The sequence below is a fragment of the Hordeum vulgare genome, chromosome 2H (genome assembly GCF_904849725.1).
Source record: "Hordeum vulgare subsp. vulgare chromosome 2H, MorexV3_pseudomolecules_assembly, whole genome shotgun sequence".
Classification (NCBI taxonomy): Eukaryota; Viridiplantae; Streptophyta; class Magnoliopsida; order Poales; family Poaceae; genus Hordeum; species Hordeum vulgare.
This window is the reverse complement of record NC_058519.1, coordinates 477811221-477824597: the sequence shown is the minus strand read 5'-3', so window position 1 is coordinate 477824597 and position 13377 is coordinate 477811221. Positions and strand designations below refer to the sequence as shown.

Below are 13377 nucleotides of genomic sequence, written 5' to 3'. Positions count from 1 at the left end.
ATTAGACGTTTAACAGATAAAATAATATCATATTTAAATTCTACATATTTTTCTAATCAAATTTCATGTATAATATGTTAAATTTGAAGTTACGGTTTAAAATATATGAGTATTTAAAAATATATTTAATATATACTACGAGTTTAATATCATAAACAGTAAGGTTTTTTTTGTAAAATCACCTCGGTGGGTTTTCCGACGGAAGGGATAGCCTCTTTATTATTAGGTAAAGATTATATTTAGAAACGTACTAGTATGTGTGCAACTGTGCATGTCTATGTACGAACTCACGGATCGCGACACCACAAGTCCACAAACAAAATACTAGTACAACCAAAAGAAAACGAAAACACGAACAGAAAATCACAGCAGTCCACCGCGATGGCAAACGATGAGCGCGGCGCCGGCGAGCGGGGAGCGGCGCAGGACAGCGTCGTGTGGAGGGAGGAGGCGGGGAAGTTCGAGACGCCCGACGGCGAGGCCTTCCTCCAGTACCGCCTCGTCGCCCAGCCGCGCGCCTCCTCCGGCGGCGGCGGCGCGTCCCCGGCGGCGATGGACATGGTGCACACGTACGTGCCCGGGAGCAAGCGCGGGCAGGGGCTCGCCGCGCGCCTCTGCGACGCCGCCTTCGCGCACGCGCAGCGCCACGGCATGCGCGTCATCCCCACCTGCTCCTACATCTCGGTACGGCAACCCCTCTGCCCTTTCCTCTCCCCCGAAGGCCAAATCAGTTCTTGCTCCGTGAGTTTCTCGGTGATCAGCGCTAAATGATCCATCTGCCCCAGAAAATGAAAACGGAGTCGTGATTGAGTTCTCGGTAGCCATAAGCAAAATAGAAATCCTGATTATAGCTGTTCTCGCGTAGACTCGCGGTTCAAGATTTAGGGGATTTGATCTTTTTTTCATGTCAGCAGTTTTATCTGGGCCATAACTTCAGCTGCAGCTTTTGGCTATGTCTGCATGAATATTCTTTTCGAAAATCTCCATTTCAGAGCTAAATAGTTCTCCAGCTCGTATCAAAACAAGTTGTTGAACTGCTTGGGGGCTGCAATCGTGTGAACATTTTTATTCTTGGGCTGTTCCTGACCCTGACGCATGTTCCCTCAACTGCAGGACACGTACCTCCCTCGCAATCCGGCGTTGCACGATCTTGTCTACAAGGCTGACGAGCCCAAACGCAGCAGCACCAGCAGTAGCATGTAGTAGAACAAGTAAAATCGTGTGCTCAGCTGCTATGTTAGTGTATCTCTGAATAATCAGTTGCCCAATTCCCCAACCATGGCGACGCGCCGCCCCTTGTAAGCCCTACGTCACTGCGACTATTACGATTAAGATTCACGGCATTCATGTAAAAGTATCGAGCAGTCGTGTTACAACATTGATGCGGAACGCAAAACAGCTCTTCATTTTCATCCATGTACAAGCATGGGTAGACCAGAAACACATATTCGGCGGACAGTTTTGACAAGTCTCATTCGACCGAGACTTCCTTATGTCTAAAGTCTCAGTTGATGTTTTATTCCATTGATCTTGCATAAAGGATATGCATTGCCAAAAAAAGAACAGATGAAAAAGATGGTTAAACACTAGCATCAACAACACTCTAACCATCACCGAAGACAACCTCTGGATTACAAAAGAAGTTCTACGAAAGCAATGCCTCCAAGAGAAAAAACAATGCACACCCCGATTGAAGATCATAGGTTTTCACCCTCGAGAAAGTTGTTCACCCAAAAGCAATGCCTTCAATAAGGTCATTGCCAAGTACAACCAATAAATGACAAACATTGGTTTTCACCTTGGGAGTCGAGACTAGGTACTTGAGGAGCATCACCAAAAATGCAGCCCGCCAGTGCTGCCGTCCCCGCTTGTCGAGGCCGCTGTTGCAAGTCACTAAACATCGGGCACGTCATCTTTATTACATCCAATACACCTTTTCACTACTGCTCGGCGTCCACAAGATGTTTGACAAAACGCTAGCAAGGTACGTATTGCTTGAACTTCACATTTTGTAGAAGAATTTGGTGCATGTTGTTTGTAGTTTTATAGACTAGTTTAAATTCAATACTGTAGATGAGTTCGTCATATGATTCTTCCGATGAAGAATTTGATATTCAAGAGGAATCGGACCTTGCAATGATCCTAGCTATGCACGTCAATAAAAAGCCAAAGCACGATGGTTCAGTTATGGATCGTCAGAAAATTTGGAGGGATAAGATCGATGCTGACAACCGATTGATGAGGCACTATTTTGTGGATAATCCCGTATACCCCGACTCCTACTTTCGATGTCGTTTTAAGATGAGCACCGAGTTTTTCAAACGCATTGCAGAGAAACTCGTGAGCCATGATCAGTTTTTCAACAAAGGAGGAATGTCGTCGGAGAACTCGGGCATAGCACCTTTTAAAAGGTGACAACCGCATTACGTATGTTGGCATACGGTATTCCTGCTAATCTAGTTGATGACCACTTTGCCATGAGTGGGAGTCAGGCCATCATGTGTGCCAAGCGTTTCACAGTTGGAATTGTGTAAGTGTTTGGTCAGGAGTATTTGAGAGCTTCCAATGATGAAGACACCGCATAGCTTTTGGAGATGAACAAAGCTCGAGGATTCCCAGGCTTGCTTGGCTCAATAGATTGCATGCATTGGAGTTGGAAGAACTGTCCTAAAGCATGGCATGGACAATTCTACGGTCAGAAAAAGGGTTTCACTATAATCCTTGAAGCAGTGGTCGATCAAGAGACTTGGATTTGGCATGCTTTTTTTGAAATGTTTGGATCTTTGAATGACATCAAGGTTCTTAACCGATCACCACTCATGAATAGGATTGCAAACGGTGAACTGTCATCGATACAGTTTGTAGCAAATGATTATACATACAACTATGGCTACTATCTTGCGGATGACATCTACCCAAAGTGGCAAACATTTGTGAAGCCGTTAAAAAGACCGGAAGGTAAGAAAAAAATTAATTTTCACAGTGCTCAGGCGGCGGCTAGGAAATATGTGGAGAGAGCTTTTAAGATTTTGCAAGCCCAATTTGCTATTGTGAGAGGATCGGCTAGATTTTGAGATCAAAAGATCCTTTGATACATAATGAACGCCTGTGTGATCATGCATAACATGATCATCGAGAATGAACGTGTGCAAGATTTAGACTACTCCCAGTATGAACTCTTGGGACGTCCAGTACGAGTGTGACGGGGGGCTAAGAGGGTAGCCCGATTTGTTGCCTGCTATCATGACATTCGACGTGTCAAAACACATGATGATCTTTAGAAGGATCTAATCGAGGAGTGATGGGCATGAAATGACCGACAAAACTAGTGATCTGCATGTTTGATGTTGTATTGTTGAAATATTTATTATATTGAAAGATAAACTATTTGTTTAAGTTGTAATAAAATTGAACTATTTATTATTGATTTAGTTTTTATGTGTTCGATCTTTTTTATTTCGTTTGGATCAAATGTTTTTTGTGTTGAATGCGTGTGATATTTTTTTGCAACATCTACTGGTACTGCCGTTGAAGCAAAAACGTTCTAAATGTTATTTTAGTGCGCCGCGGACAGGCAGGAACAAGCAGCGGGTATGCATGCATCCCGGGTCCGCCGATGGGAGGAGGCAAGGCCCCAGCGACAACGACCTCCACGCAACATTCGAGCTTGACAGGGATGAAGGCAAGCAGAGGGAGGACGAAGAGAGGCTGCCGGCGACCGCAGCGAGGAGGGGGGAGGGGAGGTCACAAAAACATGCCAAAACTATAAAACAGTGCTGTGATTTTCACATGATATCATTAGCCAGCCACGAGAATTATGCAATACTATAAGGAAAACCTGTAATTATGCATAAGGGGTGCTTGTTTCCAGGGACTTTTTAATGTAAGGACTAAAAAAAATCCCTTTTTAGTCACATGTGAAACAAACAGGAGGGACTTTTAGAGACTAAAAGAGAGGTTCTGGGACTAAAGGAAGAAGTCCCTATGGAAGGATCTTTTTGGGACTTTTTTGATACTTTTTCCAACAGTGCCCTTACTTTTAGCATGTCATTTAATAACTACTACATTACTAAGGCTGCTCATAGTGAAGACTAACATATAGTAGTATCATGCATATGTTATTATTGTATGATACTACCTTTATAGTGCATAGTAACATAAACTAGTATCATAGGTGATCTCATTTATTGACATGCATGACACATAGTAGCATAGCATTTAACATGTTACGGTATCTACCTATGTTACTCTAATCATCTCTCTTTTCTTTAATTACTTGTCACATCACCATGTTTGCTAGTTCCAAGATTATGTTACTAGCTATGATACCCTCACTATGACCAGCCTAAGGGTAACATGGTCTTTTTACATATTATTTAATGACCTCTAGTCCCTGTTTAGTCTATGAAAACAAACGGGTAGGGATTAGGAACTTTTTAGTTAAGACTAAAAAAGTCCTGAAACTTCTGAAACACACAGGACCTAACTCTGTTGAGCCACCCTGGTATCATTTGCCAGACTCAAGAATTGTGCAATACTGCGATGCGATTGATACCCCCATAATTATACATAACTCGGCTGTTACAAGGGTGCCTCCACCCGTTTCGACATCGTCTTTATTTTCTGGCGCACTTTATACCAGCAACAGACATAGCATATAGTACTCCCTCTATAAACAAAATATAAGACATTGTATATCACTACTTTAGTGATCTAAAACGTCTTATATTTGTTTACAGAGGGAATATAATACAACAACATGCCTTCAACCTGAAAAGGAAACAAGACAAGTACTGTATATGTACATATCGTTCCAACATGAACACGGTATGGAACGAATTAAGCTGGTAGTCTCCATCCGCATCATAATATCAGCCTGAAATGAGATTATCGGCCGTCTCCACTTCCACTACCCATCGTCGTGGCCTCCTTTAGGAAGTGCTGCTCACCCAGGGACAAAGTAATCCATCTTCTCCACTGGCAGGTTTAGCACTGAAGTATCAGCCTGAAAAATTGCAAGTCTTCAGTTAGCCTGGCATAGAAACTCAGTCACAAGGTTCAGCTAGCCGCTCCAGTGACAAATGAATAGTCATAAGAGGAGTATATCATATGGCATACCTCCTCAAATGGAACAAACACAAAGGGGGTCAAACCCCTGCTGTGGGAAACAGCAGGCACGTCTGGGTCATGTGTCTCGTTCTCCTCCCAGTCCTCGACAAGTTCAAGTATGTTGCCTTTCCAGTTTCCCAGTTCGGTCCCATTAACCCCAGTGGTCAGGATCTTTAGGACATCCAACCTGTTATTTGCGCCAATTGTAGTGCCTCTAACCCTGCGGAACGTTAATGCAAAATTAGGTAAGGCGGTCATTACCAACACCAATAAAGAAATTCAAGTCAAAATACCTAAGGCGCATCCTAACAAGTGTGTACCGATGCCCAGGATATAGGAGTGCCATTTCTATCTGCATGCAAGAAAGAGAAGCTAATGTTAGCAAGTGATGGACACCGGACAGTGCCAAGAATGCACACAGCCCTCAATTTTTCACCTGGCCATCCCCTGACAGTGTATAGTCGCCTTTAAACACACTATCGCCTTTTGATGCTCGGAGATGCATGCACTTGACAACATCTTTAACTTTCTGTGGGGAAATCTGCTCATCGCAGGAAAGCAGAACATCAAATGATGTTTCACAAACAATAATCATATTGTTCACCAACAAAAAAGTTCGAATAGGAACCTTGTACAGGAACTTCCCAGTTGGAAAAAATCTCAAGTAACGGTAGTAGCAAACCTGAAGGCAAAAGAAAAATATTAGTAATGAAACTAACTTGGAAACAATAGGAAAAATCAATAATATAACTTAAAATAGACAATAATTCCTTGAGATATAAACAGAGAGTAACACCATACCACATTGACAGTTTTCTTGAACTGCCATTCTGTAATTCCAGTATGAATATATGTGTTTCTACTAACATATAGACCTGGAGAAACAACAAGTATCAAACATCAATGCAAAGATGATACAACCAAAATAACAAATGCTCTAGCAAACACATAAAGAACAAGACATTAAGGAAACTGAAGTAACGCCTTTCGACCGGTCTTTGGTGAAGCATTTAGCAGGAACTGCAACCATCTATGCAATAGGACAAGTTCGTAGTGAAACCAATACTAACACATAATAGCCTAAATGATGAAGAAGAGATAGCATGCTCACTACAGGTCATATTAACATATCTATGTTCTACAGTTCTACTTGAAATATGTCATTAAGCCCCACAACTCAAGTGTGTAAAGTAAGACAAATGCAGAAAAAAGGAGTTAGATATAGTGCTGAGAATCTAAATAGCACTTAATAAGAACTTCCTATTTATTGCACAATAACTGACAGACAAATCTTGAAAGAACTTCCACGAATCATATACTTGGTTTCATGTTACTGAAATCAGAAATAATTGGTACTCCCTCTGTCCCATGATATAAGACGTTATTACATCCAATATACTCACATATTGGATGTAATATACTCACATTCCTAGGCCACACCTGGTCAAGTTGAACAGATTAAAAAATAAAGACATTAACCTTCAAAGGAATTTGCCTATTCAAATGAAAGTGATTATATAAAGCACCATATCATATAATCGAACTCAAAACTGCTACTTGATATTTACCATCAATTCGGATTCTTGGTCTCTGCACCCACATTTTCCTCCAGGAAGAAGCATATAACGACTGCACCATCCTGAAGTTTGCCTCTATTCCATTCCTCTTTATGTAAAAATGTCAGATGTTTGAGAAATACAAGTGTGAAAACCAAATACTAAAATAAATATGTATACTAACCTGCCAAGTTTTCAGGCAAGCATTCCGCCACAAAGTAGGATTGCGTGTAGTATATTTCCACTTGCGGCAGACACAAGCAGCCCTCCCTAAAGTATATGGGCTCATTCTCCCAAAGATCTGTTGAGAATATTGCCACAAAATAGTTAAGCAAAGCCTTATGACATTGACTACTATAATCTTGCCACAGAACTCGTAAGTGAAGCAATACGGATTAAATAATGTGATCTAATATTACCGTTTTCTCACATTGATGTCTTGATAGAATGAGGTATCAAGGATTTTAACTTGCATTTTTTTTCGAGAAAACGCAAAGGACCTTTGCGCTTCATTGCATTGGAAAGGTAGAGTATCGGTACATCCTCCTAGGAGGCGAGATTGCAAAGCTAACAGAGAGATCAATGGACACCCCAAGATGGTGGCAAAACGACCCTGAGCCCTTGAGCCCCAGCCTTTGCCCAACATCTGGCCTCGTCTTTGATCTTGTCTGCAAGCTTGTCGAGCGATGGATTCACATGGTCAAAAACGCACGCATTCATATGTTTCCAAAGCATCCAAGGGACAAGTAGCACGATGGAATGCAAAGCCTTGCAATGTGCTGGCGGTGTAGCATCCTATGCGCGTAGCCACCAGTCCGTGAGTGAGGCGTCGTGCTCGGGCACCAGTGCCGGTAACTGTAAGCGCGATTTTAACTTGCACTCATGCCAATATACTGTGATATGCAAACTTTGGTGGCCCCTTCACCTATGCCAATATGTTGTAATGTTCACTGAAGAGAAAAGACTACCGCCTATCTTTTGTACTTGTTTCGAAAATGACATGTCTTGAATAAAATCATTTGATTGGTACTTTTTGTAAATATATATTAGTGGAAAGACAAATAGAATACTTTTGATGGCAAATCCACTAATATCACCACCATGTTATAAATCTAACAGTTCTGCTTATCTTAGTAGTCTGAATTTTAGTAGTCCGAGCGCACACATTTTTGAACAATATCTATTTGAGAACAGGTGAGGTACACAATTAAAACCAAGTTCATAATTTAGCACAATATTTAAAATGCATGCATCAAAAGGATGGTAAATGGTATCATTAGCCCATACAAATAAATAATCATCACCTCAATAAGCAGTTCATCAGGTAAGCACTGATGAATGAGTGCCAGATCGGGCCCACTGCTCAAACTGTTGAATGGTGAGACAGGTGGAACTCTTATTCCATATAATTCTGCAAATAAAATCAACAGAAGAGCGCACAAAGCTCATAAATCTTCCATCATGCTAAAGCTAACCAATGCAAATGAGAATAGGGCCAAGCAACCACTTAATGTTTTACTTACTCAACCATGGTCTATCTGTTGAAATATATCTCGTACTTATTAGATGATCAAATGAGTTAAACTCTGGGCGAATATCAATGGAGATATCTGCATGAGAAGACAACAATGAATCACATAATTTTGCAGAGTGAGAACTATCCAAAATTCTGCAACAAAAATGAAGAGGCTGAAAATATGATAGTTCCTACATGCAAAACATTTCTCAGATACAATTGAACTAGCAACAGGAAATGAATTTTTGGTCTAGCTCAGCCACCTCTGATTAAAATCGTGAATATTAATCAACAATCGCCTCTTTATTTTATAGTTTGACAGCACAACCTTTGTCACCCTCAAATATACATAATCCATGACAACACAAAGATCAACAATAACTCAACCTCCTAACAACATCGGAAGCAACACTACAGTATTCCAAAACTAGTCACCAAATGAGCACAAAACTTGCTAATTCCATCTGATAATTTGCACCCGAGTCTGGTATCATTAGTTCTATAATCATTGATAAGATTGAAGACATCATCACAGGATGTTCTCATGGAGCAGGGTTCGTTTGGGTTGGTCACTTGAAGATTGCTTCATCAGAGTGAGTAGTCCAAGTGTGGTTGGTCTGTATCGGTTTTCGTCCGGTTTTCCGTTAATTAACTTGACAATTCTTTTCTGCTTATTTATTAATCGCTGAGGCAAATGCCTCCATTTCAGGAAAAAAAAAATCCACAGCGCCCATTTCTTAAACCCCCACACGCTCCCCATGCAAACTTTGGTGGCCCCTTTACCTATGCTGTCTGGTTTGACCAGCGAGATATCACTGGTCCAAGGGCCAGGTTGATCGGCATGGCAGCCCAAGGACACTGGAGCATCCCCCTCATCCAATTGGTTGGCATTGTCCCCTCGGGAATCTGACTGTGGCTGCTTATGTCTTTTTGGACCTCCATTCGTGCTCAAGGATATAATTTATTTTCTACTATTTCAGTGGTCCTTGTAAATGCAAGGGGTGGTATCATTGGACTTACTTGTATATTGTAATGGAAGCTCTCTAGGCCCTTTTGTTTTCCTTTGAAAAGGAAAACATCATGAACTCAATGTGTCGTGACCTTGTTGAATCTTCCTGAATTCTAATCCTTGTGAAGGTAGCATTGATGTACCTTGTTGAATGACGATCCAGATTACTGCCCTGGTAGATGTATTTCTAGGTTCTAGTAACAGATATTATACAGATGCATCGCTATGCTTTGTTGAATGTCCATTTGGATTCTATCCATTAGTAGTGGCAGTCAATCTGCCTAAACCAAATTTCTTCCTAGTTTCCGCTAAGGTGGTGTTTCAAACCAAATTTCTTCCTAGTTTCCGCTAAGGTGGTGTTTCATTAAGATAGATAATGAAAATTTAACGGGAGTGGGGATACAGATGATTTGGTGGCGTGACGGCGTGACTGTTGATCATCTAATTAGTTTGGTTCAACAAAGGAATGCTTTTCGAGATCGTTAAACCATTTATTGGACTACTCAGGGTGGTTGAGATGTGATACAATATTGGATACAACATTTGGCATAAAATGGCAAATCAATCAATGATGGCCCTAACGAAACTAGTAGCAAATTTACCGAATGGATGTAAGCAGAACTCAGCACGGTATATATATATAGAGGAGACGCAGAAATTCAATATAAGAGAAACCGAAAAGAAACCTCCAACCGTTAAGACACGCGGGATCAACAGCACAGAAACCCAATCCTCCAACCTAAGCAACCCTAAACGAAATTTGGTGGGCGCACGCCCAGCTCGGCAAGTTAGGCGCCGAGGAGCAGCAGCGCTTCACAGGTATCACACGCCGAATCTAATGGTGGATTGGCTAGGGCACTGGGGTAAGCGGGGAGAGGCGGATTCGCTCGGATAGAGGAGAAGGGTCACTAGGGCGGGCGCCTCTTCCTCGCCGCGAGGCGCCGGCGCAGCTCGTGACTGCGGCGGCCCCCCGCGCGCGGAGGAGGGGGAATCCGACACGTCTTACTGAACAACGAATACGGCTGATCCCCTTACGAAATATATATAAATAAATAAACGAGATAGAGTAACAAAAAAATCCCCAGAAACAATCCGCAAGGGTCCATGAATTCGAACGGAATGAGCGAAGGGATACCTGGGGAAGCCATGGAGAGCCAGAGACTCCGAGGAATCGGAGCGGGGAATGGTATTGGCGGGCGCGGGCGGGGACGACGAACTGAGGGGAGGCTCGCGGCCTCCGGAGAGACAGGGCGTGTCCCTCTTTTCCTGCTGCACTATTTATTACAGCCACAGAAATTTGTTTCTCGGAACTGTAATCACGTGGTGCACCCGGTCGGTTCGAACCTTTTTTTTAGATGACGTAGCTTATAAAATCTATCTATTTACTAGCAAAAGGCCCGTGCGTTGCAATAGATATTTTTTTTCCTAATTTTCAATGAAGAAGGCCATATTTTACTGCATCACTGAGATACTATCACTCTTAATTTTGTGAAATCATAAACAATTTAGAAATCAGAACATTTTCTAAAAATCATGAACATATTTAAAATCATGAATATTTTTTATCACTTATAGGTGATATTTGACAATGGGTTAAGGTGACAATTAAGCGATAATTTTGCGAGATGGCCTTTGTGAAAAAATAACATGTTAAATTTGAAATTGAGGTTTGAAAAATATGAATATTTAAAAAATACTTTAATCTGTAAAATATTTGAGTTTTGAGAAAAGGCTAGAAAAAATGGGGAGTACCTTGGGTCAAACCTAGGTCTCCCGGACGGGGTTGATACGGACAGGCTGGCTAGTGCCCTTGTGTAGTCAAATGGCGTAGCGGTTGATGAACGAGAAGCTAGCGACGGCGATTTAAGAGGAAAAGTGAATCATTTTCCACTTATTAATGGCATTGGTGGGTAATTTTCATCAACTTTAAGGGCGATGTTTATGACGAGAAGAGGTGCATGAACCGGAAGCAGGAGGTGGGGGAGGATGGAAGCAAGGCGAAAGGGACGGCGACGAGGGGACGTACATGGACCTGCCTTGCTCACCCGAACGGAAAGGAGGAGGAACCGGTAGCGCCGAGGCTGAAGAAACTTCATACTGGTACCACTTGGCAACGTCTAAACGACAAACACCTTGAGCTGCCTGTTGATCTTAGCACATTTTCCTCTTTCCAAAAGACCCAGATTTAAAGCATCTCAAACATAATAGTGTAGAAATTACATAGAGATCCTTCAATCACCGAACAACACCGTGTTCTGAGGACCTGCACCCCGGAGCCGTAGTCATCACCGTTGAACTCTTGAATCAAGCCGAAGAACCTTCCACGAAATATCATCCTCACGTATGCATAACAAAAAACAAAACAAAAAACTCGTCATCCAGAGGAGCCGACTTTTGAGCTATGTATAATCCGTTCCCGCAAACAAATTCAAAGAGGATCGAAGCCCGCCGAAGCTGAGGCACCAGGATTCTCCTTCACGCCACCAGCCCGCCGGAGCAAATCCACAGTCCTGCTGATGAAGATCAACAGGAGAAAGGCTTGGGCCTAGGAGCCTTGCAAGAAGGGAAACACATGATCTTACAACAATTTAACGTACAATAGAACCTGTTTGAGATCATTTGGAGAAGAATTTCACATGATTATCCGTATGGCAGTTCCCCAAGCATACAACATACACCAGGTGTTATTTCAATCAGCTCTACAACTTCAACAAAATTCAGAGCAGAAAACATATTTCACGCAGTTGTCAAGGATGTTCATCTCAGTGGTGGTGGCATCAAGCAACAGATATCACAGGCATTTAGACACAGTACAAGGAACGTAACAATTCATAAAATCATAAGGTTCCAATTATGTAAAAACGCATAGAACTTGGACGGAAACAAAATTTATTTATCCCAGGATGATTGCAAAGGAAATTACATAGAGATCTTTCAATCACCGAACAACACCGTGCTCTGAGGACCTGCACCCTGGAGCCGTAGTCATCACCGTTGAACTCTTGAATCAAGCCGAAGAACCTTCCACGAAATATCATCCTCACGTATGCATAACAAAAAACAAAACAAAAAACTCGTCATCCCGAGGAGCCGACTTTTGAGCTATGTATAATCCGTCCCCGCGAACAAATTCAAAGAGGATCGAAGCCCGCTGAAGCTGAGGCACCAGGATTCTCCTTCACGCCACCAGCCCGCCGGAGCAAATCCACAGTCCTGCTGATGAAGATCAACAGGAGAAAGGCTTGGGCCTAGGAGCCTTGCGAGAAGGGAAACACATGATCTTACAACAATTTAACGTACAATGGAACCTGTTTGAGATCATTTGGAGAAGAATTTCACATGATTATCCATATGGCAGTTCCCCAAGCATACAACATACACCAGGTGTTATTTCAATCAGCTCTACAACTTCAACAAAATTCAGAGCAGAAAACATATTTCAGGCACTTGTCAAGGATGTTCATCTCAGTGGTGGTGGCATCAAGCAACAGATATCACAGGCATTTAGACACAGTACAAGGAACGTAACAATTCATAAAATCATAAGGTTCCAATTATGTAAAAATGCATAGAACTTGGACGGAAACAAAATTTATTTATCCCAGGATGATTGCAAAGGTTACAACACTCGACCACACGCCTGCAAAAATCGGGGATATGGAGAGAAAGAACAACCACACAAGGTTGTCATGGCAAGGGCCCTTTGATATGTTGCACCTTGACAAGGCCAGATCCCCAGGGACAACAGGCAACCCCTACAGATGTTGCAGAAAAGCAACCATCCACCGACGACGACACACACGCACAACACACACACACACACACACACACACACACACACACACACACTACATATCGTGAAGAGACTGAAACTGGAACAACAACACACTGAGACAGATCGTAGCAGACACCTAGGGGTGGATCAAAGAACCGGAGCTAAGTTTCTACGACACGCACACACCAAAAAATAGAACTTGCTATGGAATTGAAACCAGAAGTACTGATGTCATGTAAACTTGCTCGTTCTTGCATATTGACAAACCACGTGAAATCGTTTAACACAAGATACGAAGGCAGGAAGAATGACATATATTATACATTATATATCCACTCTGATGAGTGAAAAGAAAGGGGAATTTAAAAAATCATTTGAAAGACTCAACAAGGGAAGATTCGCAACAACCTCT

At 42.1% G+C, this 13377-nt stretch overlaps 2 protein-coding genes across 2 annotated transcripts; one reads left to right on the top strand and one right to left on the bottom strand.

Moving 5' to 3' along the window:
• Nucleotides 1-293: 293 nt before the first annotated feature.
• LOC123430287 (acetyltransferase At1g77540-like) lies at nucleotides 294-1354 on the top strand. Its single transcript, XM_045114159.1, has 2 exons — nucleotides 294-684; nucleotides 1114-1354. The coding sequence occupies exons 1-2, from the start codon at nucleotides 382-384 to the stop codon at nucleotides 1201-1203; spliced, it is 393 nt and encodes a 130-aa protein (XP_044970094.1). The 5' UTR covers nucleotides 294-381; the 3' UTR covers nucleotides 1204-1354.
• Nucleotides 1355-4527: 3173 nt separating this feature from the next.
• On the bottom strand, nucleotides 4528-10470 carry LOC123426739 (F-box protein 7). The gene is made up of 11 exons (XM_045110614.1): nucleotides 10326-10470; nucleotides 8189-8275; nucleotides 7970-8076; nucleotides 6850-6966; nucleotides 6678-6774; nucleotides 5911-5984; nucleotides 5738-5791; nucleotides 5546-5650; nucleotides 5403-5461; nucleotides 5119-5329; nucleotides 4528-5005 (listed from the first exon to the last, which is right to left on the bottom strand). The coding sequence occupies exons 1-11, from the start codon at nucleotides 10336-10338 to the stop codon at nucleotides 4946-4948; spliced, it is 984 nt and encodes a 327-aa protein (XP_044966549.1). The 5' UTR covers nucleotides 10339-10470; the 3' UTR covers nucleotides 4528-4945.
• Nucleotides 10471-13377: the final 2907 nt, after the last annotated feature.

What these genes read in the sequence shown, in the direction of transcription:
- LOC123426739 (XM_045110614.1), bottom strand. An exon ending in CTTGCCTGAAAACTTGGCAG is followed by an intron (nt 6,775 to 6,849) that starts GTTAGTATACAT and finishes TTTTACATAAAG; the next exon opens with AGGAATGGAATAGAGGCAAA. An exon ending in CTTGTTAGGATGCGCCTTAG is followed by an intron (nt 5,330 to 5,402) that starts GTATTTTGACTT and finishes AACGTTCCGCAG; the next exon opens with GGTTAGAGGCACTACAATTG.
- LOC123430287 (XM_045114159.1), top strand. Translation starts at nt 382, where the DNA reads ATGGCAAACGATGAGCGCGGCGCCGGCGAGCGGGGAGCGGCGCAGGAC. An exon ending in CCACCTGCTCCTACATCTCG is followed by an intron (nt 685 to 1,113) that starts GTACGGCAACCC and finishes CCTCAACTGCAG; the next exon opens with GACACGTACCTCCCTCGCAA.